Source organism: Urocampus carinirostris, chromosome 11, assembly GCF_059441175.1.
Source record: "Urocampus carinirostris isolate Australia breed hairy pipefish chromosome 11, RoL_Ucar_1.0, whole genome shotgun sequence".
Lineage (NCBI taxonomy): Eukaryota > Metazoa > Chordata > Actinopteri > Syngnathiformes > Syngnathidae > Urocampus > Urocampus carinirostris.
Genome location: NC_142359.1, coordinates 28,926,827 through 28,950,420, shown reverse-complemented (window position 1 = coordinate 28,950,420; position 23,594 = coordinate 28,926,827). Strand labels below are relative to the sequence as shown.

Genomic DNA, 23,594 nt, shown 5'->3' with positions numbered 1-23,594 from the left:
ACACAAGCAGGACAACCTGAGAAGGTCTTGATTGGAGGTAATTATGGGGCAGAAAAGAAATCATGGCTTGGACGAGATGGAGGATATGGAAAAAACATTGGACAAACAAAATATGCTACTTAAACTGTTGGCGGAGGTGAATGAACTAAAGATGCAAGTTGTGGAGAAAGGCAAAAAATGTCCATCTTGGAAAGGAAAGTTGATGACTTGGAGCAATATTCAAGGATGAACGATGTCATTGTGTGAGGATCAAACCCAACTCGTATGACAGTTTCGACCGGTACCGACAACGGGGTGGAGCCCAGCGAGGAGGCTGCTGCAGGTGCAGAAGACCAGGTGGTGGCGTTCCTCGCATCAAAAAACATAAAACTGAACAAGAACAACATCGAAACTTGTCACCCTCCACCAATGAAACAGAATAGTACCCCAGCTGTGATCTTAAGATTTTCTAACAAGAACAAAGTCAAATTGTTCAAGCAGGGAAGAAAACTCAAAGGTACTAATGTTTATTTTAATGATCACTTAATCAAAATACATGCTGACATAGCTAACAAAAAGCAGGATTCTTAAGGAAACAAAATAAAATACTGAACATTTGGGTAAAATATACATAAAACCTAATGGACCTCCTGAACTAGCTAAAGTATTGGTAATTCGAGACATAGAAGAACTGAATAAATATGAAAAATTGTGTAAGTAAGTCAATGAATGTAAAGTAGCTGGAAAGTGAGAATAAACTAATATAATGATATCCATCCAAAAATTCATTCATGAAAGATAGTGAAATAGGACTCAATCAAAATATATTACACCAAGAGCAACCCGGACTGAGATATATTGAGCACACTGACTATAATCATTTAGAACTGGGTGATTAGTTAGATAGGGATAACCATTTCTTATCAACTAACTAAAAAAACGTAAGTATTATACTGATAATGACAAAAATTGTACAGTTAAATCCAAAGGGAAATTCTCAATGATTCTCAGTGAAGTCCGAGCCTTCATTTAATTTTAATAAAATGTCTTTAATTTTAATTTGGGTTGCGTCCTCCTCCCTGCCATCTTGATGGAACCCCTCCTCCTCTCTAAACTCTGACCTGGGTCAGTGACACGAAGAGCATGCTGAGAGTACGCATGCGCACTGGGTTAACAGGCAGAATTTAAGCGATAGCCAGTTTGTTTACATTGGGAAACACTGGGTGGTGATGGCCCTGAGAGATAAACTGCCTCTGAGCCTATTAGTCCTTGTTTTACTCATTTTAAAAGAAAAAATAATGAAGGAGGATGGATGTGTGATACTGAGCCATCAACATTTTTTCCAGCAGTGAAGTTATCATCAGCAGGCCACCTTAGCGTGTCTGGCCACGGTGTCACATGCAGGGCGTTTTGTGTGCGAGCAGCCGTGCGTAAACCCTTTCCACTCATGTGCCAGGAAAAGGCCAAACATCAGAGGTAGACTATAAAACGGGTTGACCGCCGAGAAGTACAGCTTTCATCCAGGTGTTTTTCCGGCTGCCGTCTTGGCATCGACACTTGTCCTCTCTAAATGACTGTGTCCGAGGTAAGAACATTGGTGTACATGTAAATAAGTTGCCATGTTTGTTTCATTTTGATTAGAAAATAATTCTATGTTTTTTTCCTGACAATTGTTTTTATTCTGCTTGCTTGCAATGAAGAATGTGGTTTACACGATTGAACACCTGCAAAGAAGATTCCTTATATTGCCAGGGTTGTTTTTTTTCTCACTACTATTGTAAACTGTTGTCCGTTATTTTGACTATTATTGCACACTATTTGTTATACTTAGTTATCAAAAGCTTGCAATTTTATGTTTAGCTATTAGACGCATGCAATAATTACTGCTTATTACCGCAATGCTTTTTCAGTTATTAAAAGCTTGCAACGGATAATTATTTTTGCTTATTGAACACTCCCAATAAAGATTCCTTTTCGTACCAGGATTGATTTATTTCTTTGATTTGGTGATATCAAAAGCGGAATGATAAAATAATTTCATGTTTATTACATTAGATTGTCTTCGTTCTGCTTGCTTAAAATGAAGAATGTCTTTCTATTTTGACTATTGAACACCTGTATAGTAGATTTTTTAGGCTGCCAAGGTTGGGTATTTTTGACTCTTATTGCATTCTGTTGTTCATTATTTTTAATATTACTGAAAGCTTGTTTACTGTTGCACCATTATCACTATTTTTTTATACATATGTCTTTCATTGAGCATTCAAATATACAATCTGCATGAGACAATTACAGCTCTGGTTTAAGAAGTTTTCAAGGATACAGAACATTGTAAAGAATTTTAAAAAGAAAAAAGAAATGAAACCAGTACAAAAATACTGCATGTTGACAAACAATTATGACATATGGAACAGAGACATTTTAAGGTTGAAAGTGATTCTTAGACAATGTAATTATTTAAATAAAACAACAAAGTAGCGATCATTTTTGACTTTATTGTACACATTTGGTTTAATATAGATGGTCTGCATTTATGTAGCGCTTTTTCAAGTCAATGAAGACCTCCCATGTTATGTTTGTAAAAATGAATTTTTATTTATCTATTTAGATTTTCGTAGTTCCCATAGAAAATTTGTATTCTGTAATTTGCTAAAAACGGGCTTAGTAAACTACAAAACATTCCTCATGTTGAGGTTTTTGAGTTTTTCCTTGCCCTCATGTAGGTTTTAGATCAGGGGATGGTGTAGTAAAAGTCTGTAGGTTGCAGCCCTTTGAGACTCCTTGTGATTAAGGGCTATACAAATAAACATGACTTGACTTGATTAGATTTGGTAGCTCTGTTGTCTATTATTTACATACTTTAAAGCCAAAATTTTCGTTTGTTTTTATTAATATCTTTATTACAGAAAAAGGGAATCGTACAAAGAAATATAAGTTAACATTTTATCTTAAGTCTATTTTAGCGTTTCAGTGGATTTGGGTTTCTACTGTTGCCAGAGCAAGGGTCTCCAAGGTGGTTGCCCCCTGATGACAACTGTGGTGCCCATGGAGCTGTTCTGAAAATTTCTCACCGGTGTAGGATGATTGTGATTTTCTAGTAAAATGTTTTTATTTTAGTGGTTGAGTCTATTTAACCCTACTTCCAATAATCAACCTGGTAATAACATAGTAAAAAAAGCAGCTCTCAACTTGAAAAAGTTTGGACACCCCTGTGCTAGAATGATCATACACAAATTTTAGCCCAAGCATGAAAATCCATATCATTTTTTTAAATCGTGGGATACTTTGACTTCATTAAAATGAGCAATTTTGATTTCGATTTTCACCAAGTAGCCAGTGTGACTCCTTCACAGATATTCTCAGTCCATCTTCCAGTCTAGGTTTACTCCCTCACGTGCCAGAAAGGTAGTTTAAATGTCACCTATGATAATTTAATGAGAGGGGCGATCTGTTACAGATGACCAATTTGTCACTTTGTATGTGTACGCATATTCATCCATGATTGATGTCAATGATAACCCAATAATTACAATTGCATTATTAATGGGACCTGATCATGCAGAACAATGACTTATTCGGGATGCATTCCCACAATCGAGGGTTTCGCATGGACAGAGGGGACTAGCCCCCACAAGTATCTAGCGATCATTGTTTTGTCCTCACTAATATTAAAAGAAAATACCATTGTCCCCACCAATGCTAAGACCAAACCTATTCCCCTGCCCACAGTACACCTTTGATAGGCCCAAAACCAAATTTGATTTGGGTTTGCTATCACATCTACATTTATCTTTGGCAGATGTCATGGAACTCATCGTTCCACTGCTCCAAGTTTCGCTACGTCTTCGGGAAAGCCTCCGGCAAGGAACGAAGCTATGATGGTGTTCCCATCACACGTGGTGTCCATGACAACCACTATTGCTCCGTCAACCCCAGTTACATTGCTGTAGTGACCGAGTGCGTCGGGGGTGGATCCTTCCTGGTGCTGCCTATTAATCATGTAGGCACACCATCATTATCGTCATTGAAAAAGGGAAGAAATGTTTGACTTTTCATCTTCCAGACAGGTAGAGTGGACCCTCAATACCCTAGGGTGTGCGGTCACAGGGCTCAGGTTCTTGATGTCAAGTGGAACCCGTTTGATGACAGCTGCATCGCCTCGTGCTCCGAGGACTGCACGGTGCTTGCAGATTGAGTCATCTGTTTTGCTGTTTTACTGGTGCTCGGCACTGATAATGTAAAAACACAGGTGAAGATATGGGATATTCCGCTCTGTGGCATCCAAAGGAACCTAAACCAAGCCAGGAAAACCCTGATCGCTCACTCCAGGAGAGTGGGTCTTATCGAGTGGCATCCAACTGCCGAGAACCTTCTTCTAAGCTCAGCCTACGACTGCAAGGTTAGAAAACAGGCAGTAGATTTTTTTGTAAATCAACAGTTTGATTTCAGGTAACGAGAAGGTAGGTTGTCAAAATAAAGGTTAGGACGATTAGCAGGGCCTTCAAATATTTTATTGACAGAATATTCTGTGCAACAGTCACTGAGATGGCTGCATACAGTTCACATTTGTAAAGACAAAATGGCCTAATGTCATTCTTATACTACAAGGGCAGTCCAGAGGCTAAACCAAAACCGAAAAATGACAGTGTGTATTACTTGACCACTAAATGTCGCTGTATTGTGTGGTGCAACTGGAAACGAGCACTAAAATGCACTAGAAAGAATACAAACTACAGAAACTCAAAGTTACAAACCATTTTTCTTCTATACTTTTGCCCAGCTTTTTGTTTTTTCGGGTGCCAGTAGCAGAAAGACAGCATACAATTATGTCAGCTCCCTCTAGGTAAGGCTCATGGTACGTGAAATTTAAAAAAAAGATGCCAATTCATACCTGTCAACCTCCAGGGCTCCATGCCCTTACAAACTGTTGTATTTTCCCTTACAAAATAATCTTATACCATGTATTTTTTTTCAAACGTGTTTATTTTGGGGCGGCAGTAGCTCAGGAGGTAGAGCGATCGTTTTAGGATTAAGGGATCCCAGTTAGAATCCCGGCTTGTCCGTGTTACTTGTCGAAGAGTCCTTGGGTAAGACACTGAACCCCCAATTACCCCCAATAAGCAGGTTAGCGCCTTACATGGCTGCACAGATCACGGCCGCTATTGGGAAATGTGAAGCACAATGTAAAGCGCTTTGGGAAGTCATTGACTTGAAAAGCGCTATATAAATGCAGATCATTTCATTTCATTTCATTTCATTTATGTAATTTAACATGTTATATTGTACATGTGTTTCATTATATCATATATATTGTTAATTAACATTTTGTTGTGAGATACTGAGTTGCTCGACATGAATGAGGTTTATTATAAAAAAGTTCAAAAATTAAGTAGCTTAGACGTTCACTGTAGGAGGAAAAAAATACATGCAAATATAATTCAGTAGAATAATACATTTTCTTATTCAAATTATTCATTCATTTTCTGCATTAAATTATTGTTGGTAATATACTGATTAAAGGTATAACCACAAACCTGTCTTTTTTCATTGTCTCCTTTTATACTTCCTTTTTTTCTTAACTTCTTTATACAACATAATAATTCCTAATATAATGCATCAAAGCAAGTGAGCCGTTTGAGAGACTGCTCTCTTTAATGAGTTGAGCCGAAAAAGCCGCTTCTCTAAAAAGAGACGGACTTCCTTTCACTACACAACGACCACATGAAATCCGATGTTTTTTAAGACCACGTGTATTTCAAATTTACTCAATCATCCCCACCTGTTGTTTTCAGATCAGAATGACTTACAGCGTTTTAATTCAGGTTCGGTACCCATCATTGACAAATTTGCGTTTTTCTGTACAGGTTTTCTTGTACGTCATACACGTCTTAAAATGCATCATGAACGTACTTTGTACGGCAAAAACGTACAGGTTGACATGTATGCCAATTTCTCTACCTACGGGTAATTTAAATAGTGTTCGTTTTTATTAGTTCATGTAATATTCCTTATTGTTTATTTTTTCAATGAATGAGGGTTTTTTCTTACCATAAGGAGGCAATAAGTATTACACAATGACTTTGAATGATCATTTTACCTAAATTGATATCATTTGTGTTGAACGTTTTATTGGTATTTTGGATATTGATATATTTTACCCTGTTTTTGAATATAATTTTTACTATATATATATATATATATATATATATATATATATATATAAAATTTTACAATAAAAAATTTGAAATTACACGCTTAAGTCGCTGTTTATGATTTTTTGCTCATTATTTAAATCAATAGTTTGTTTTAATCACGTATTTTTTTCCCATTAGGAGGCGCTTAGTAATACATACCACCCTTCTCAAGAGAGCAAATTTCCAAATTTAGTAAGTCCTTGTCTTAACTGGTTCTGCCTGGCACAGATATCATTCAAGGCCACTTCTGGCTACAAAATATTGCACAGTTGAAATAAAGGAGAAACTGTATAATCAGAACAGAATAAATTAAATTATAGAATTACGACTTAATAAAAGAAGACTTTGTATATGACTGAAATAATAAGGTTATAAATTAAGAAAATATAACTAAATTACTATATCTAGCTAGTGACACATTGTCTGCGCTTTAGGTCCTTCTATGGGACGTGTCTCAGGAGGGGAGCATCCTCCGGAGTCCTGTTCGTGTGGTCATGGCACCCATCCACCACCAGTTTCCGTCAGAGATGTTGCTGCTGTCTGTTAGCTTCAACCGGGAAGGAAACCGACTTGCAATTGCCTCGAAAGACAGACGTGTCCGCGTGCTGGACCCTCGCACGGGAAGGACTCTTCAGGTGTTTAATTGTAAGGAGGACCCGTGACAATGCTTGACCTCGTGTACCTTTGTTATAGGTATCTTGCAACAAGTCTCACAGGGCCAACAAAGTTGTGTACATTGGAGGTTTGAAGATGCTGCTGAGCACTGGCAGCTCACCCTGGAACCACAGACAGCTTGTACTATGGGACCCGGTAAATTTAATTTAGGTTTACAAATCAGGAACTTGCACAAACAATTCGCATTATCATGTGATTGATGGTTGCATTACCGACTGTGTAAAAAACAAAGAAAAACTACGTTACTGACTGTATGTAGTCATTGTTGTAGTATTTCTTCACGTAAGCCTATATCTTAATTTATTTAGTCATAATAATGTAACTTTAGTTGTGTTTTATTTTGTCGTCAGAAGTGGCCTTGAGTGATATTGTCAAGTATATAACAGTCTTTGAGTGGCATACACAGCTAGAGACAGAAAACATCTATTTCAGCTCATGAAATGTAGTCATTTGAAGTCCTGAATGCCAATGAAGGGGTAGAAAATCACATCAAGCAAACTAACTCGTCCATGTTAACTAAATACAATTAATTTCCTCAGGCAAAGGTTGAGCATCTTGAGCAAAATTTCCCCAAGGCTATCATCAGTAGGCCAAATATGGGACCCCTTCAATGTTTACCTTTGTAATAGATTTACAATCCGCCCTTTTTGTAAAACAACCATAGTAGGACACCTCAGTCTTTGCAAAAAACCTTCAAAGAAACAGTTCATCCTCTTTAAGCCTTTATTTTGATAACCCCTTCAACCAGAATTAAATGAACACTGAATAAAGAAAAAGATGAATTACAACAAAAGTAAAAAATTAACAAAATCTTAATTTCTGAGAGCAGGATGACTTGTCGGAGCCTCTGTACGAAGAAGATTTGGACGGTTCCGCAGGAGTCCTTTTCCCATTCTTTGATCCGGACACTGACATGCTTTACCTTGCTGGCAAGGTCAGTACGTCCACTTGAAATATTACGTGAATCAAAATAGCCCATATATTTATGTTACCATTTAATATGAATACTTGAATTTCAGCTCAAGTATGTGTAATGCAGGGTGACGGAACCATCAGGTACTACGAGTTGAGTTCAGAGAAACCTTACATCAGCTTCTTGACCGAGTTCAGGTCCCCGCTGCCTCACAAAGGACTTGGTGAGATGAAATGCAAACTAACACAAATCGGGAGAAATTCTATGTCTACACAATTAATGATAAACCATTTAGCTATTCAAGGTCAAAGGCCTCAAATATCAGAAAACCAATCATAAAAATGATCTATGCTAACACGACCTCCATGGCAAGGCAGCAGTGATGCCAAAACGTGGCTTGGATGTCAACATCTGCGAGATTTTCCGATTTTATCGACTGATCCCCGTCAAGGGTCTGGTGGAACCGGTATCTATGATTGTACCACGTAAGGTTGGTCTCCTTATCTCTAAGCACCATTGAGACAGAGCTGCCAAATATTAAATAATTTATTTCAGAATGGATGAAGATGAGAACTTTGGCAATTTTTTTTCCCTAGTATGTGTAAAAAAAAGTTCATAGGTTGAAAGGGCTTCCTTAGACAATGTTCTTTGACATGTAACAATGATTCCTCTAAATGTCAGTATTTTAAAAATGCACTGCAATCGTATTGAACTAACATTTATATTAGAAAAGAACATCATCTAAAGGAGTTAAATCAACAATGCTTGATTATTTTTCCCTTACTGTTTTCTGTTTTCATAAAAAAAAGCATATTTTGTAATTTGCTTTGAACTGGCGTAGGACATTAAGATTCGTAATTTGGTAGCTCTGTTACCAATGTGGAACGCACCCTTCAAATGTTTTGTCCGCATTTTCAGTCAATGACATTTCACGAAGATCTCTACCCAATGACGGTGGGAAACCGGGCCACCATGACAGCCCAAGACTGGCTAGCAGGAATCAACAGGGGTCAGTGAACTAAACAAGAACTGTACCCTGCAGGTGATGGTTTTGCACAATTAAAAATTAACTCCTCTGCCGGGTTCAGCAGGCCCAGTCCTGATTTCGCTACATCCAGGTACTGGAGTTGACAATCCTTACACAGAAAATATTGCTAAGAAAAGTCGAAACTCCAAGACCTTGGGCAGAGAAGTCCTACCTTGCTGCAACGCTGGCCTCATTGAAAAGGTACCAACTTGTAATAATCATTGCAAGCATCTCTCACCCTTAAATTGGAGGTGTTGCCTTCTTAGAACCCCCTCAAAGAACAAGATTTTTCCATTATTTGGTGCATCAGAACTTTCTGGAGGAGCAGTTGGCCTACCAGGATGCCAAATACCACAGAGAACTGCACACACTCTCGGGGGCGCCGCCAGACGAGTCTCAGTTGTGGACATATGATGTAACACCGCATTGCTGTGAGCCAGCAGAGAGGCCACCACCCAGCACTGAGGATGAGGTAAAACCGTTCTCGGGTATTTCTACAATTATAGACACCATCTGATGCATTACAATAATAATTTAAGGAATACTGTATTGTAATCCCTTGTTTAATCGGAGTTAATGGATACCAGACCACCAGATATGCGAATATCACAACATATGCCCAATTTTAGCATGCGTTACCCAGCCCTCTGCTCGCAGCAATGGTCGACTGTGAATAATGAATTGTGGCCAAACAAGTACTGTTACTTTTAGGCAGAGAATATATATTAAAAGACACTTTGCATGATAATGTGCTCTCTCATTCCCAGCTCTTAGCAATGGTCAACTGGGCATAACGATTTGTAGCCAAAACAATGCAGTTCATTTTAGGCTAGCACAATGGCATGCTTCAAACCCAAACTAAAACATAAAGCCTTTTGCCAGGCCCCAACTCCCAGCAAGTTGACTAGGTATACAGGATTTGAACCACACCATTTTATTTTAGCAAGCCAGAACACGCCAGGCGTCTTCTGTTCTCTGCTCACAGCAATATGGGATTAGGGATAATGGGCCACGTCTGCACAAGACCAGTTCATTTAAGGCGGAAATAACAGCAAAAAAGCCGCCAGGCCAGCCAAAGATGCTCTCTTCTGGCCTCCTGCTTGAAGTAGTAATGAATCGTTGCTAATGAAGTGCAGTTTACTTTCAGTTGGACATAATAACCAGGCCCAACAAAAATGTGCTCTGCCACCCACTGCTTGTAGCAATTTGCCTTCTGGATAATGGACTACATCCACACGAGTACCGCTGAATCTTTAATGATGAACAGAACAGCATAAGAGCAGCCATAGCGATAGGTGATCTGGGATAATGGATCACTTCTGCACAAGTGTAATTCACTTTTTCTTGGACAGAAAAACTAAAGTGCATTGTACCATCCCCCTCCCGCAGCATTATATGATGCAATCAAACTGTGAAATACAAAGCACGAAGTAGCAAAGGATCACAGTAACCAGAATCGGCAGTTTTAGAGTACCAGCTTTATTCTGTAGAAATAGCCAGAAAAACTTTAATATGCGATATTGGTTTCTTCTTCAGCTTCGAAAGGCTTTCTACAAACAGCAAGAAGAGATCCGCGCACTTCGAGAAATACTTGACCAGAAAGATGTCAGTATAATTTTCTGGCTGTAATTCTTGCTCACGTTGCAACAAAAAATCCAAGGCTTTGCAACCCACGCATAAGTCTTGTTTCCCACAATCAGGTGAGAATCGCCGAGCTGGAACAGGAAGTAAGGTACACAAACGTCCACCCAAGTGGGACGCGGTGACAGTTGACATCAACATGCTTCCAGCAGAGAACCACAACAATAAAAGGATCAAACCAGTTTTATTTATTGTCTTATGGCAGTCCATGAAAATCAAATCAATTGAGACAAAAGCAAAAACTTTAAGATTTTATTTACAAACTCATTTATGTGGCATTTTTGTACCTTTAAGTTACAGAAAGTAAAAAAAAAATAAACGAAAAAAAAAACTGGTCAGTGTAAACGTAGAGCCATGGGAAGACAATGGGAGTTCGGAAAAGAGGGTGTTAAAAAGACCTCGGTTAATATTTATGGGGGAGTGGGAGGGGTTACAGGCAGAAGCGTTTGGGTGGGGGGAAAAACATTGTGCCCTGAGCACTCGGAGGAGTTGACATCAGTTCATTAAGGGACATTTGGGTGTAGTAACCTCCTCTGGGATCGCCTTTCTACCTCAAATTAAACAAAAAAATGTATGGCAATCGATGACAATAACACTTATTGACCTTTTCCAGATGCAATGAGGCGTCAACATTTTCTGACGCCTTTTCATGATGCCGATAGAGTAGGAGCTTTAAGTCCTTAGAGACTTTGGGAAGACAGTGAAATACTAGACAATTGAATGGCTTTTGATGGCAGCTAGGAAAGAAAAATCCTGGACACAAATCAGAGTGACACAGCATCAGCGGAAGGGTTGGAGAAATGGAATGCAGCCCGGGAGTTGGCGAGAAAATGGTCAGACAGGAATTAATCTTCGTCTTTGTCGTCTTCGTCCTCAGACTCCATCTTTCTCTTCTTTGCTTTGGCTGGAGACGAGCCGTCATCTGCTCGGACCAGAAAGCAGCCGCAAGTATTTGTTAGAGCGCACATGATAAAAAGCCAGATGCTCAAATTTAAAAACTAAACTTAATTTTGTATTTGTACGAGCCGCATCGCATTTTAAGATGCGGATTTGAACAGCCATAAAGAATGACCTTATTCACATCCATTTCGTACATTTTAAGGCCCCGCACGTCTGACACTGTTTTCAGCTGTGCTTCGATTTGATTGCGCCCTGTGATTTCTGCGCATGACTATTTAAAATGGCGATTACAAAGAGGAGAATATAATTACTGATGCACAAAAAGAAAACATCAATGAGGCCCATTAATTCTGGTTGACAGTACCTGGGCAAGCATACTTTGGAGAATAGTGCCAGATTGTCGTACAAGTGTGTCTTTTTGTGTTGTTGTCTTTGGTGGTTACCGCGGGACTGGAGAGAATTGCGTTCGCTTGCCATAGTTTTACCAGCTGGCGTCGTCGTTGATGTCATGCTCTTTCCGGACATTTTCAACATCTTACCTAGTGTTTACTATTCTGTGTACAGTAATGCTAATTGTAATTCACCCTGTTCAATCCTGGAAGGGGGATTACCACATGTGAGGTCCTTTCTCAAGGTTTCTCTTTTCTCCTCACACTGAGGTTTTTGAGTTTTTCCTTGCCCGCATGCTGGTTTGCTAGTTTAAGATCAGGTAATTGTGTAATTTTGTAACTGTAATCCTGTGCAGTCCTTTGAGACATTTTTGTGATTAAGGGCTATATAAATAAATTTGACTTGACTTGACTTGAGAATTAAAAGAAAATTCAGCCACCTGACATGGACGCCGATGAAACGGTAGAAGTGTAAGGTTTTTGATAGATCAATTTCATTGTTGTTCAATTTGGATGTTTAAATTGAGGACTTGATTTGTGGGTGAAAAGTTGAAATATTGCGAGTATGTTGTCTATATTGACTAAAGTAACGGTTAACAACCCCCCCTTTTTTTGCTTGTGTAATGAATACAGAGACCCCTCACCACTTTGCGCTTTGGTTATCACTGGTTCGCTGCTTTTGGATTTTTATTATCATCGGGTTCGGGAGGCAACTGGTTTGGGAAGCAACTGAGACGGTGTCAGGAGATAAGGCTGATGCTAGCATGCAACTTACTAAAGCTCTTTCTGCCAAGGAAAGGGGAAGCTCTCCAATTACGTTGTACTTTTGTACAATTACGATGAAGACCATTCATCCAAGTGAAGTTCTGCGTTTTCAATTGTAGATGTATAGGTGTTATTTTGTCTCAGTCGTATACTCTCAGTCAGTTGAAGGGCATTTCGGGGCAAATTAGACCCTTGTGGGGGCCTTTAATAAAGGTGCTACGCTATTTGGGATATTTTCTATTTTTGCGGGGGTTTGCAGTCCCTATTAACCACGATAACCCAGGATTGCTGTATGTAAATTTAGTTGGCAAAAGCATCGACTAATTTATCCTCTCAAACGGCAACAGATGATTCCAGTTGTCACTGCAGTGTTTTGTTTTTAGAGCCCATGCGTTGTGATAAAAGCAGCTCGACGTTTTTCTCGTGCTGCCAAGGGGAAAATAAAACAAGCCGCACCGCAAACCAGTTGCCTCCCAAACCCGATGATAATCTAAAGCTGCAGTATTTAATATGTAGCAAAAAAGTAGCAGCTTTTAGTCCAGAATTTACAGTGATTGCGAGTGTGTTGAATGTTGAGGTGATTTGGGAGTGTGCGAGTGCATACCCTCTTCCTCCTCATCGTCCTCTTCCTCCTCATCTTCTACATCTTCGTCACTGTCGACATCTCCGTTTACGTGTCCCTCCTGTAGTGAGTGTAGATATCAAATGAAGCATCGAAGAGTTAAGTCTTTCTGTGTTTAAGTTTCACAAAAAATTAGCAAAAATAAGTACATCCCCTTGTAAAAAGTGTACAGTAATACTTGGATACACCAACTACTCAAAAGATCGCTGTTGCGAATTTTTTTATTATTTAACATCTTTCATTGCCTTTTTTGGCGATAATGATGAGATAACAACCACCAAATTGACGGAAATAATAACGATATAAGAGAATGATGTACGAGTGCCTGCCATTGAACCACTGCTCAAAGGTACAGTAAATGCTTTAAAATAGTTTTATTATGCGTAATCTTTCTTGTGCACACATTAAAGTTATTGGTGTTTAAGTTGATATTAATTAATATTTGTGGTATTTTGGAGTGTTTACGAACATGAATTACAAATATAATTTATTTGTACAGGAACCTTTTTTTCGATAATAGAACAATTCTGTGTTTGAGCACTGATCCCTAAAGAATATTACCAAGGTATCACTATTAGTTATTTTAATTTATTATTAATGAAGCAGAGGAAGCATGTTAAATTGGCTAGCATTCCAGACAAAGTCGTGACTCGCTAGCAATAGTGCAGGAGTCATCAACGTGGTCGCCAAGGGCACCAGTTAGCCTTAGAACACATAAGTAGCCCGTAGACCGGTGCTAATAATAGCTCAGAGCAGGGATGGGTCATTGCAATTTTCTGGATTAGATTTCTAACCGGTACAAGGTATTGGTTGATGACTGAGCCAATTTTAACCTTACTTCTATAAAGTTCAACCTGGTAATTATATAATAACATTAACAACATGTTCTTTTCAAAATGCATACCAAACTGGTAATAGTAACAGAAAAGTAGCTCCCAGCTTAAAAAAGGTTGGCGATTTGGGACGCTAATAGAAGGGGGGCTGTACTGGTTTGCCTAATGTACTATTGAAATTCCCCTCCTCTTTTCTGGTTAAGGTTGTCACCTAAAATGAAATAAAAAGTGAACAAAAAATAAACACAATGTTAATAATTGCCAAGTAATTTACATTTTTAACAAGCATGTAGTCGGTCATCGTGTGATACGACTCACCAAGTAACCTCTAATAAGAGTGTAACATGAAGCCAAGAGCAGCATTTAGTTGCAGCAGGAAATTTCAAACGGGTATTTTGGAATGCGAGGTTATTTTTGAATAAACAAAACAATTTATTCGTAAAGAAAAATATGTTTTGGTAGACCAACAATCGAATATTCCAAGATCGATCCTGATCCAGAATGGATTATTGCCAAGTGCTAAAGAATCACCATATTATTGTACAAGCTTCATTTGACCTGCGTCAAACTTACCTCGTCGTCACCACTCTCGTCATCTTCGTCATCGTCCTCATCCTCTTCATCATCAAAGTCTTCTGAGTCACAGCCTGAGAAAGAGATTAAAAGAATGGGAATCGTTTTTATTGTCCTTGATAACAACATAGTAAACATTATTCACAACAAGAGTAGATTTGCAGACAGAAAAATTGGTTGGTGGTTGTAAAGTAGATATGCTCCGGTATACCATTGAACCCAACAATATATTTAGCCGGTTTTAGTCGGATTGAATCAACTCAGCGGCAGTGATTTATTTTCTATTGCTAGCCTGAAAAGGCTAACAGAGTAAGATTATCCCTAGAGATGCATCAGGCACTTCTCAATAAACTCTGTTGACTGTTAATTGAATTGTCTTCATGTACTAAATTTGTTTCCATGTGTTGTGATGCTCTGAAAATTAAGGGTGCTTGTCAAATGGCGATCAGAGCTATGATTAATATTTATATTAGAGTTGTTTTTGGGATTCGTGAAAGTGCCGCAATAACCTGCCCTAAAATGAGCCTGGATTTCTTTATTCCACTTCCGCGCACACACCCCTGGGCAACTTTGGACCAACTCACTGCACCCGTTTCCTACAGCTCAACCTTTACAATTGAAAAAATAAGTCTAGCAGACAATTGATCGTACTTTGTACACACTACCTGACCGAGCTTTTAGCCATGGTGAAAAATGTCTGTCAGATAGCCACTTCTAATAAAAATCTAAATTTCCCATGGTCCTAAGTAAATGTCCAAAGTCGATGTGTGTATTGTGGGTAAACCTAGGACAAGCATCTGCTCTGAAAGGCCTGACTGAAACCACATGACCGTTTTGATAGTTCTGTTATTAAGATCAGGCTGTGGTGTAATCGTAATCCTGTGCAGTCCTTTGAAACATCTTGTGTTTAAGGGCTATACAAATAAATGTGACTTGACGCCATGTTGCCACAAAAGTAAAGCGGTGAATTATTAAAAAGACAATGAATATAATCTTACTAAATCTTTTAAGTTCAAACAAATACAAATCTTAAAAATGCGTTTACATTTTTAGGGCTTTCAAAAATTGCATTCAAGACTTTTAAATGCCAATTAAAGCCTTACCCCTAGAATAACAAATTCAATGTAACAAACATTACAGGGTTTAAGATTTTTAAGGATCCGCAAGAACCCTGCTGCAAAAAATTGGCTGCTATAATAATGTTGTTACAAAGATCCAGGTGTCAAGCAGTAAAAACACACCGAATATTATAGTGTGTTGCCGTTTTAGTTCTCATTAAACGAATGACATGAATTACCGTATTTTCCGCACGATAAGGCGCACCTAAAAGCCTTTATTGTTTCCAAAAGCTGACCATGCATGCGACTTAAATATGGATCAATTTTAGTCGCAAAGTCTGGCAACTAAAGCAAGCAGCCGCCGACTAGATTTTCCCCCAAGGCAAAGCCGTCCGCGGTGTATGCTGGGATTTATATACCGGCGTTTCATTTCCTAACCAATGTGTCAATCATCATTTGAATCAGTCACTATTGCCTAAAGTTATTCGGAGGTAAAGAGGGCGGATCCTTTTTAATCATTTACAGGCTCGCATAGGCTAAAGGGGCGAAACAAAGCCTGCAATTGGCCGAAGAAGATGAATGTGAATCACAGGTTGGGTTGCACTACGGCATAGAGAAAACATTTTTACTATTCTGTATTTGTAAATATTTTACTCTCCTGGATTTACTACACGCACGGTTGTAAGAAGACCATGGTTATGTGAAGGCTGCAAGAGAACTTAAGTGAGCTACGCAGATTTATATTTTCCAGGTATCTTGTTTTAGAACGATCTTGATGTTTCTGTGATGAGTCTATTTTTAAACTAAATTCAATTCAAAGTGTTTATTGTCATATACACAGTAAAGAACTCAGTTTCCCTGCACAATAAAATTCTTACTTTGCTGTCCACACAGTTGCCAGCAAAAAATAAAATGGAACCTAAGAAATGTTTATTTGGTGACATCGTACGGACACCGCATCCGCACGTGTCTACGACACGTATTTGCTTCTTTGCAAGCTTTCGGAATGTTAAGGGGGTAATAAGTTTGACTGAACTATCTGACTGTTTTGTCCACGTTCCCATTGTAGCGCCTTATAATCAGGTGCGCCTTATGTATGGAAAATATAGGACCAAAAACATTTTTTTGGGGGGTGCACCCTATAGTGCGGAAAATACGGTACTATGATCGGTCTAGGCAACTAGCATATTTGTAGTTGACGATCAAACCTACGTATCATGACGTATAGGCAGCAGTCGACCATTCTTCACCCGGATTGGCTAGAGATGCAGAAATTTGGTTTAATTCATCCGTTGCTGTATTTTTAATGGGTGGTGATGCTTGCTTGTAACATTAACAGTTACAGGGCCCAACAGGCAACATTGCCTTTTTGTGACAGAAAATAATCAAGAAGCACTGCTGCAATACGTAGTGCAAATGAAAACGAGTGCTAAGAATCACAGGGAATAATACAAGCTATGGAGACTCAAAGAGACCATAAAAAACATTCTCTTCTAATTTTTTAAGTCCAGCCTAGTGCAAACTTTTGAGGTACCCATATCAGCAAAGAGGCGGAACATTTTAGATAGCCAAAACAGACGAGGCTCGCGTTAAAAAAAAAAAAAAAAAACTGCAAGCATTTAATCAAATTGATGCTAAAGATAAATATGATGGCTTCATTTAAAATCAATTTAGTTTATTTTAAATAATTTCTATTTTTCCACCAAGCAACACAAAACAATACACAGTGTCTCATCAAAATTTAAAAATAAGATAAATTGCTAGTGCTTGCTGACTGGCCTTAGATGCGAGTGTATCAGGAAAATAGTCCAATAACATTAGCATCAACGTACCACCAAAATTTAAGTTTAAAAATAAAATATAAATCTTATACATAGAAAATGTTCCCGATTTTTTTTCGAATTGTGCAGCGCACTCCATCATGCAGTGCGCCCTATCTCTCTCGCAGCGCAGTGGGCGTCGCTGACGGCACACTGCAGAGTGTAATGCTCAATTCAGATTTTTGTAGGAAAATCTGACGCTTTCGTGATATCATTCAAATTTTCAACTAAGACTTCTATGCATCTCCATATCCATCGGCACCATACCCCACTTGCGCGGACGAGGACACGTGACGTCACACGCAAAGCATTGTTTGAAAAAGACAGTTATGGTGCTATTGGAGGACCAGAGTGTGCTGTTCATCTTAGAAAGTCCCCATTTCACTTAACTGACTTCAGCACGTATTTAAGCAATAATCAAACTAAAGGCTAAATCTCAATATATCACACAAACAATTTCACTGGCACATTTCTAAGTGTCACTGCTCCATTGAATCAGTCACTTCTCAAAGGGAAGCAAGGCACACCAGTGTCAATTGAACATGCGAGGCCAAAATATTTTTATTCGCTGAAAAGCAGACAAGGGACTGAAAAGCCATAAACATGCGTGGGTTGATTCACTTTAGCAAAAATAATGATATCTGAATATTCTCCATGTTATACAAGCTACAGCCTAATCATTAATTGTTCTCCATTGAGCATTGTTTTGATTTTTTCAACTGTTCTTTCGAATGGGTCACACTGTGGCACTTGTATCCAGATGATGTCATCATCATTTTCCTAGTCATCAGGCTGCCAAGCACTTTGGTCGATAGACTTGCCCGGATTACAGCCAGACGACTGGCAGTGCTGATATAGCCGTAGTTTGAAATGGTACTTTGTCACCATCTTGCGGTGGGATGTTTTTACGATTTTATTTTTCTTAATTTTTCTGTAAGGAGAAAACAGTAGTTTCTGTGATGGCACCGTATTACCGTGGTGGATTAAAGAAAACCGTACTCATTACGGCAAAACCGCAGTGCTTGGCAGGTATGTATGTATATATATATATTTTTGTTGTTGTTTTGTTTAGTTGTAATCGTGTTTAGAGAGAAACCTTCTATGAACCTTTTTAAGGGATCTGAGTAGCAGGCCAAATATGTGGTGGCCGGGATGAGAGTCTATGTTAATGATTGTGGCAATGATCCTTTAGACTGGGCAGAGGGCAACCGATGATTTTTCTAGGCTGTGTTGATGACTCTCTGTCGGGTATTCCTTCTGCTGCAGGTTTTTTGTCCTGAAGCTTTCAGGATGTGGAGTTGCTGCTGGGATGAGCAAACCACATCAGTGGTTCTTAACCCCATCCGTTATAGCTACGGAACACCAAATGTTTAATATGTGCATTAACCGAACAATACTTTATAGAGTCTGATAAAAGAATCTTTTTTATCAACCTGTGATGGCCACAAGGGACATGTTATAGCATATTGACCTGGTGAATAGGTACGTCGACTTCATCGACAGAGGCTCCACCGGACAAGAGACTGATTCACACAACTCCCAAGGTTTGGGAGTTTAAAGCACTGAGCTTAACAGTTTCAGTTGCTCGAAATTGTCACCTTCATCGTCATCTTCTGCTCCATCGACATCGCCGTCTGAGTCGGACCCTTCGCGATCATCGATGTCAAAGCCGTCTAAGTAGGTGAGGTTGGGGAGCAGCTTAAAGATAGACTCTCTGTAGTCGGGCAACGTGGTCACCTCACAGACGAAGAGGTCCAGACTCTTCAGCTGAGGCAGATTTTTCTGGTAAAAAGGTGTGCAGAGCGTTAATATTTTCATTTTAACCTGTATTTGGTGCTCTAGCAACACCTACCAATGGTTCCAGGGTGCTGATATCTTTTAACTTATTTCCACTGAGATGAAGATGCCTCAGGTTTTTTAGTCGCTCAGCCAAAACTTCCAGGCCTCCCGAAATCATGTTGTCACTAAGCTCCAACTGCAAAAAAACAATCAATTAGCTTATCCAAAAATGTACCATGCTAAATAGCCAAATTGTATTTACACGCCCACCTTTTTTAATTTGTCTAGTTTAGGAATACCGGCTAAACTGGTGAGGCGGACATTGATGAGGCTCAGTGTCTCCAGGTTGCAGAATTCCTCTGTGATTCCTTCTATTTTGCCATCAACGGCACGACAGTTATCCAGGAACAGCTCATGTACCTGAGTGAGAAACAAGAGTGGTTGAAATCTTTAAAATAAATTGAGCGATTTCACCAATCACACAAATTCAACTGTTACGTTTAAACACCAGTAGACACAAAAAATAAGGAGAGAAGGTTTCAATGTATTTTGAACTTGCAAGGAGAAACCGGTAGAGGGCTTCAGATAAAAAAAAAATCCATTCTCTGTTTCTATATACGTGTGTGATATGATACTTGTGTGTGGCGGCACGATTTCTGAAAAAACAAAACAAACAAAACCCTTGCGATTTTTCGGACCTGTATTATAATTCTGCGGCTTATTCAGTGATGCGGCCAATTTATGTAATTTTTCTTCGGATGAATAAAGTATCTATCTATCTATCTAAAGGCCTCCAGCGGCACTCGAGTACAAAAGGTAAGAGTTAGATCGGTGGAATATATGCGCCGAGGAAGACTGCAACTTCTTGGCTTGTGCATAAATTAAATTAGCGTAAACATACCCCCATCATGCAAAAAGAAAGGCACATGAGGCAGCACATGAGGAAGATGAGGACGGATTACCGTGATTTTTACAAGTACGGTATGTTTTTTTTTACCAGACCTGTTTATTGTGTTGCGAGCGTGTTTTGGATTAAAGGAGCGTGGGACGATGTCTATATAACAAAGTTTCTTTCCGACACCGAGGAAGACGACTTTGATGGCTTCAGTTCTAAGGAGGAAGATGAGGACGGTTTACCGTGATTTTTACAAGTACGATATGTTTTTTTAACAGACCCGTTTACTGTGTTGCGTGCGTGTTGCTACCATTAACTGCCCTGTCACAGGCACCGTTTGGGATGAAAGTTATTATTATTAAAGCTTTGAAAACTCTCTCGGTGTACCGTGTTTCTTTGTAAATATGTGTAACAATGTATGATATGTATTTGCAACTGTATATTTTTGTAATGTATTTATTTGTATTTATTATAGATACTTATTCTGATATGTTTTGCACGGGCGAATTAAAAAGAAGGGGCGTAACAAACACGGGGTGACGGGAAGTGGGGTAAAGGTGAGACCTTTTTGTGGATGCGGCGGAAAATCGTGGATATATATTTTTCCCACCCTTACACTTTTTCCTTGGATTACTTTCAACGGGACTCGGACTCTGCAGGTCTGCATCAAACCTTAAGTAACAGTATCCTTTTCCGTTCATTTTGCCGGCTGTGATTTTTGGACTGTGTACTTTAATGAAGGGCATTCAGTTTAAATCGCGGGACTTAAAGTCGGGTTTGGGTTAATTTTGTGTTTTTGTTACATTTTTTAATGTGGGCGCATGCGGCTTATATACAGGTGCGGCTTGTGCAAGTACAAAATCAGTTTTCCTCATAAAATGTGGTGGGTGCGGTTTATAATCCGGTGCGCTCTATAGTCCGGAATTTACGGTCAGTAAAATATTTACTCAAAAACACACGGTATTGTCGACATTTCAGCAACGTCTGGCGTTCCTTGTTGTTATCCCTCTGTTTCTCCATATAATTCCCTTTAAAAGTAAAACAACTTGTAAGATAGTCAAGCTGCTTTAAGCCTCTGACTTATTGATTGACACCACTCTCAGCCAATTAAGAACCTTTTTCATGGTAATAGGCTGCTATAGCCTATGAATGTCTGTATTGAGAAAATGGATACCATGTACTTAGATTTCAAAAACCTTCAACCAATAGTGATTGATTCAAATGATGATTGACACATCGGTTAGATAATGAAATTCCTAAAATAAGTGTGTACCATTTTCCGGAAATGTATTCAAACATGGACAAATGCAACCCGGAAACAATTTTTACGCATAATTATCACACGCAAGTGCACACATTCAATGATTGACTTCTGGAAAGAGAAGCCAAACATTAACATCTCTCACAATGTCTAAAAATCGACCAGAGTAAAATACACGGCTCCAAGGGTTCTGAGGCTTTAAAAGCAGAAAGATGGCAAAAGACCACGTCAGCTCCGTCCATGGGTGCCTCATGTAATGTAGAGTAAAATTTGTTGACCTGCAGGTATTACCGGTAATAGAAATGCAAGATTATATAACAGTGCGTGCTTTTTTTGTGCTAATAATTCAATTTAATTTGGTTACTCAATGAATTATTTTAACCACCAAGAGGCGCTCACAATAACACTGTCCCTTTAACCAAACAAATGTCGGGGAACAATCACTATTGCTAATCGGTGCTGGCTAATATTTACGGATATTAAGTAATGTTCAAAATGGTTGGATAGAGACATGACAATACATGTTCATCTCAGACTTTTAGAAAATAATCATAATTATTTGGAGCTCGGAAAGGCTTGTTGTTCGTGTTAGCAAACCACTAGCTTCGCGCCCGATATAGCGACGGACAGGGGACGCTGCTAATACTCAAAGACATCCCAACAATATTAAATAGCGCATTCAAATGATTCAAAAAGTCAAAAATAAATGACATAAAATAATATAGAAACACACTGACAAAAACATGGAGACTCTCAAAAAGTGATTATATTATCAGTCCACTACTTCTTTTAACTTATCTGCTGTTAATAGTTGCGAACACGTGCGCTTTTTTTTCCCAGCAGCAAAGAATGTTTTCATCCACCCAGCCGCTTGGAATACTGTTTTATGTCCGTTGTAAGATCACAAACCAAGCCAAAGATGCAAACTTGCACAAACAAACTCAATTTGGTAATAAAGTTGACGAAGAGCTTTCGCATATATCACCATCAACATGGCGCCATGTGTCCAAATGGCCGGGTCGTAGATGAAAGACCTCGGCTACCAAAAACGAGTACAATTAGCTCTTTGTAGCTCCCTTTTATCCCATACCGTCACTCAGATTCTGACACAACGCTTTTAGGTTTTAACTTAATTCTAATAATTTCGGGACCCCGAAGTGCGCCATGTGCTGATTCGTCTCACGCTGTGCTGTTTTAGCTGTATTGTCTCTCCTGCGAAATGAACCATAAGGCGGATACTTACATCTTTCGGTGACCGTTGGTGAAGCTCCAACGAAAGCTTTTTTTTAAAGTCCATTTTCCGTTTATGTCTACAAATCGGATCGCTTGCTCGGTAAACTTATTTCTCGACGACCCTCGCTAGAATAGAAACACGCCGGATGAGTGTGAAGTTTGTCTTTGCAGGAAACAAGGACTGCTTCCGGTGCAGACTTTCAGAATTAATAGAAACTGAAGCAACAAGTTAAGTAAAAATATACCATTACAAAAATCCCAATGTACCAAACGTATATCCATACAAAAAAAATTGAAACATATTAGTAAAATAAACAATCTCCTTTATCGTGTGTTTCCTCAATAATTTAATTGACGTTGTACTTCCGTTTTTAAATCGTGTCGAGCTTTCAACTCCACACATGTTCTGTGCAAAAGTGGGTCAGTCGTTGAATGCTCGAATTAATGTGCGCTATATCAAATATTTAACCCATTTCTAGGCTAAACGCGTGATGTACTAACTAACAAACTCCAAGTCATTTATAAAATACGCACGATTTAAACTAATATGATTTTATATTTTATTCTTTAAGTCTTATTTTGGAAAGTTGTTGGTGCTAATGTAACTGCACAGTTTTTCTTTGCACTATTGTAGTACATTTTAAAATATGTATTCTAATATAATTTCTAATCTATTTTTTTCTCGTAAAAGTATTGTATTACATGTTTATCATGGAGTACCACGTCTAATCATGTTCTAAACAATGATTACGTACTATGTTGTTTTCAATGACAATAAAAATATTCTACTCATTGTACTTTAAGTCATTTTCTACCTTCTATTTGTTGAGCTGACATTAAAAACCCAACGCTGCACTTTTCTCATTTAATAAGTCTAACATTTACAAAGGAAATTGTGTATTTGTAGCGCCTCCGAGTCCCAAGTGGTAAAAAACAAAATCTATTAAAAAAAAATATTGATTCGTATAATAAGCAAAAATACATTTTATGTAAGCGTGCATTTTTTAAATAGACCTTGGTCAAGAAATTTGTATTTA

General features: G+C 38.6%; 2 protein-coding genes across 3 annotated transcripts; one reads left to right on the top strand and one right to left on the bottom strand.

Annotated features, from left to right (window-relative positions):
* The first annotated feature begins 1,208 nt into the window (after window positions 1–1,208).
* LOC148357017 (coronin-2A-like) lies at window positions 1,209–10,865 on the top strand. 2 transcript variants are annotated; one of them, XM_088347106.1, is made up of 14 exons: window positions 1,209–1,564; window positions 3,779–3,979; window positions 4,043–4,159; window positions 4,229–4,378; window positions 6,608–6,808; window positions 6,867–6,983; window positions 7,678–7,782; window positions 7,888–7,984; window positions 8,139–8,251; window positions 8,680–8,770; window positions 8,853–8,989; window positions 9,099–9,260; window positions 10,325–10,393; window positions 10,489–10,865. In XM_088347106.1, exons 1-14 carry the CDS (start codon window positions 1,550–1,552, stop codon window positions 10,552–10,554), a joined length of 1,641 nt encoding a protein of 546 aa, XP_088203232.1. In that variant the 5' UTR covers window positions 1,209–1,549; the 3' UTR covers window positions 10,555–10,865. The 2 variants fall into 2 exon arrangements, with proteins under 2 accessions (XP_088203232.1, XP_088203231.1); XM_088347105.1 differs by having other exon boundaries at window positions 8,850–8,989.
* Window positions 10,597–22,733, bottom strand: LOC148357016 (putative acidic leucine-rich nuclear phosphoprotein 32 family member C). Its single transcript, XM_088347107.1, has 7 exons — window positions 22,568–22,733; window positions 19,439–19,588; window positions 19,242–19,364; window positions 18,988–19,171; window positions 14,512–14,585; window positions 13,088–13,166; window positions 10,597–11,351 (listed from the first exon to the last, which is right to left on the bottom strand). The coding sequence occupies exons 1-7, from the start codon at window positions 22,619–22,621 to the stop codon at window positions 11,275–11,277; spliced, it is 741 nt and encodes a 246-aa protein (XP_088203233.1). The 5' UTR covers window positions 22,622–22,733; the 3' UTR covers window positions 10,597–11,274.
* Between the last annotated feature and the right edge of the window lie 861 nt (window positions 22,734–23,594).

Excerpts from the sequence above, each read along its gene's own strand:
- LOC148357017 (XM_088347105.1), top strand. Across the intron at positions 6,809-6,866 it reads GCACGGGAAGGACTCTTCAG|GTATCTTGCAACAAGTCTCA; the intron begins GTGTTTAATTGT and ends CCTTTGTTATAG. Across the intron at positions 8,990-9,098 it reads ACGCTGGCCTCATTGAAAAG|AACTTTCTGGAGGAGCAGTT; the intron begins GTACCAACTTGT and ends TTGGTGCATCAG.
- LOC148357016 (XM_088347107.1), bottom strand. The coding sequence starts at position 22,621 with ATGGACTTTAAAAAAAAGCTTTCGTTGGAGCTTCACCAACGGTCACCG. Across the intron at positions 19,365-19,438 it reads AACTAGACAAATTAAAAAAG|TTGGAGCTTAGTGACAACAT; the intron begins GTGGGCGTGTAA and ends GTTTTTTTGCAG. Across the intron at positions 13,167-14,511 it reads ACGAGAGTGGTGACGACGAG|GAGGGACACGTAAACGGAGA; the intron begins GTAAGTTTGACG and ends CACTCACTACAG.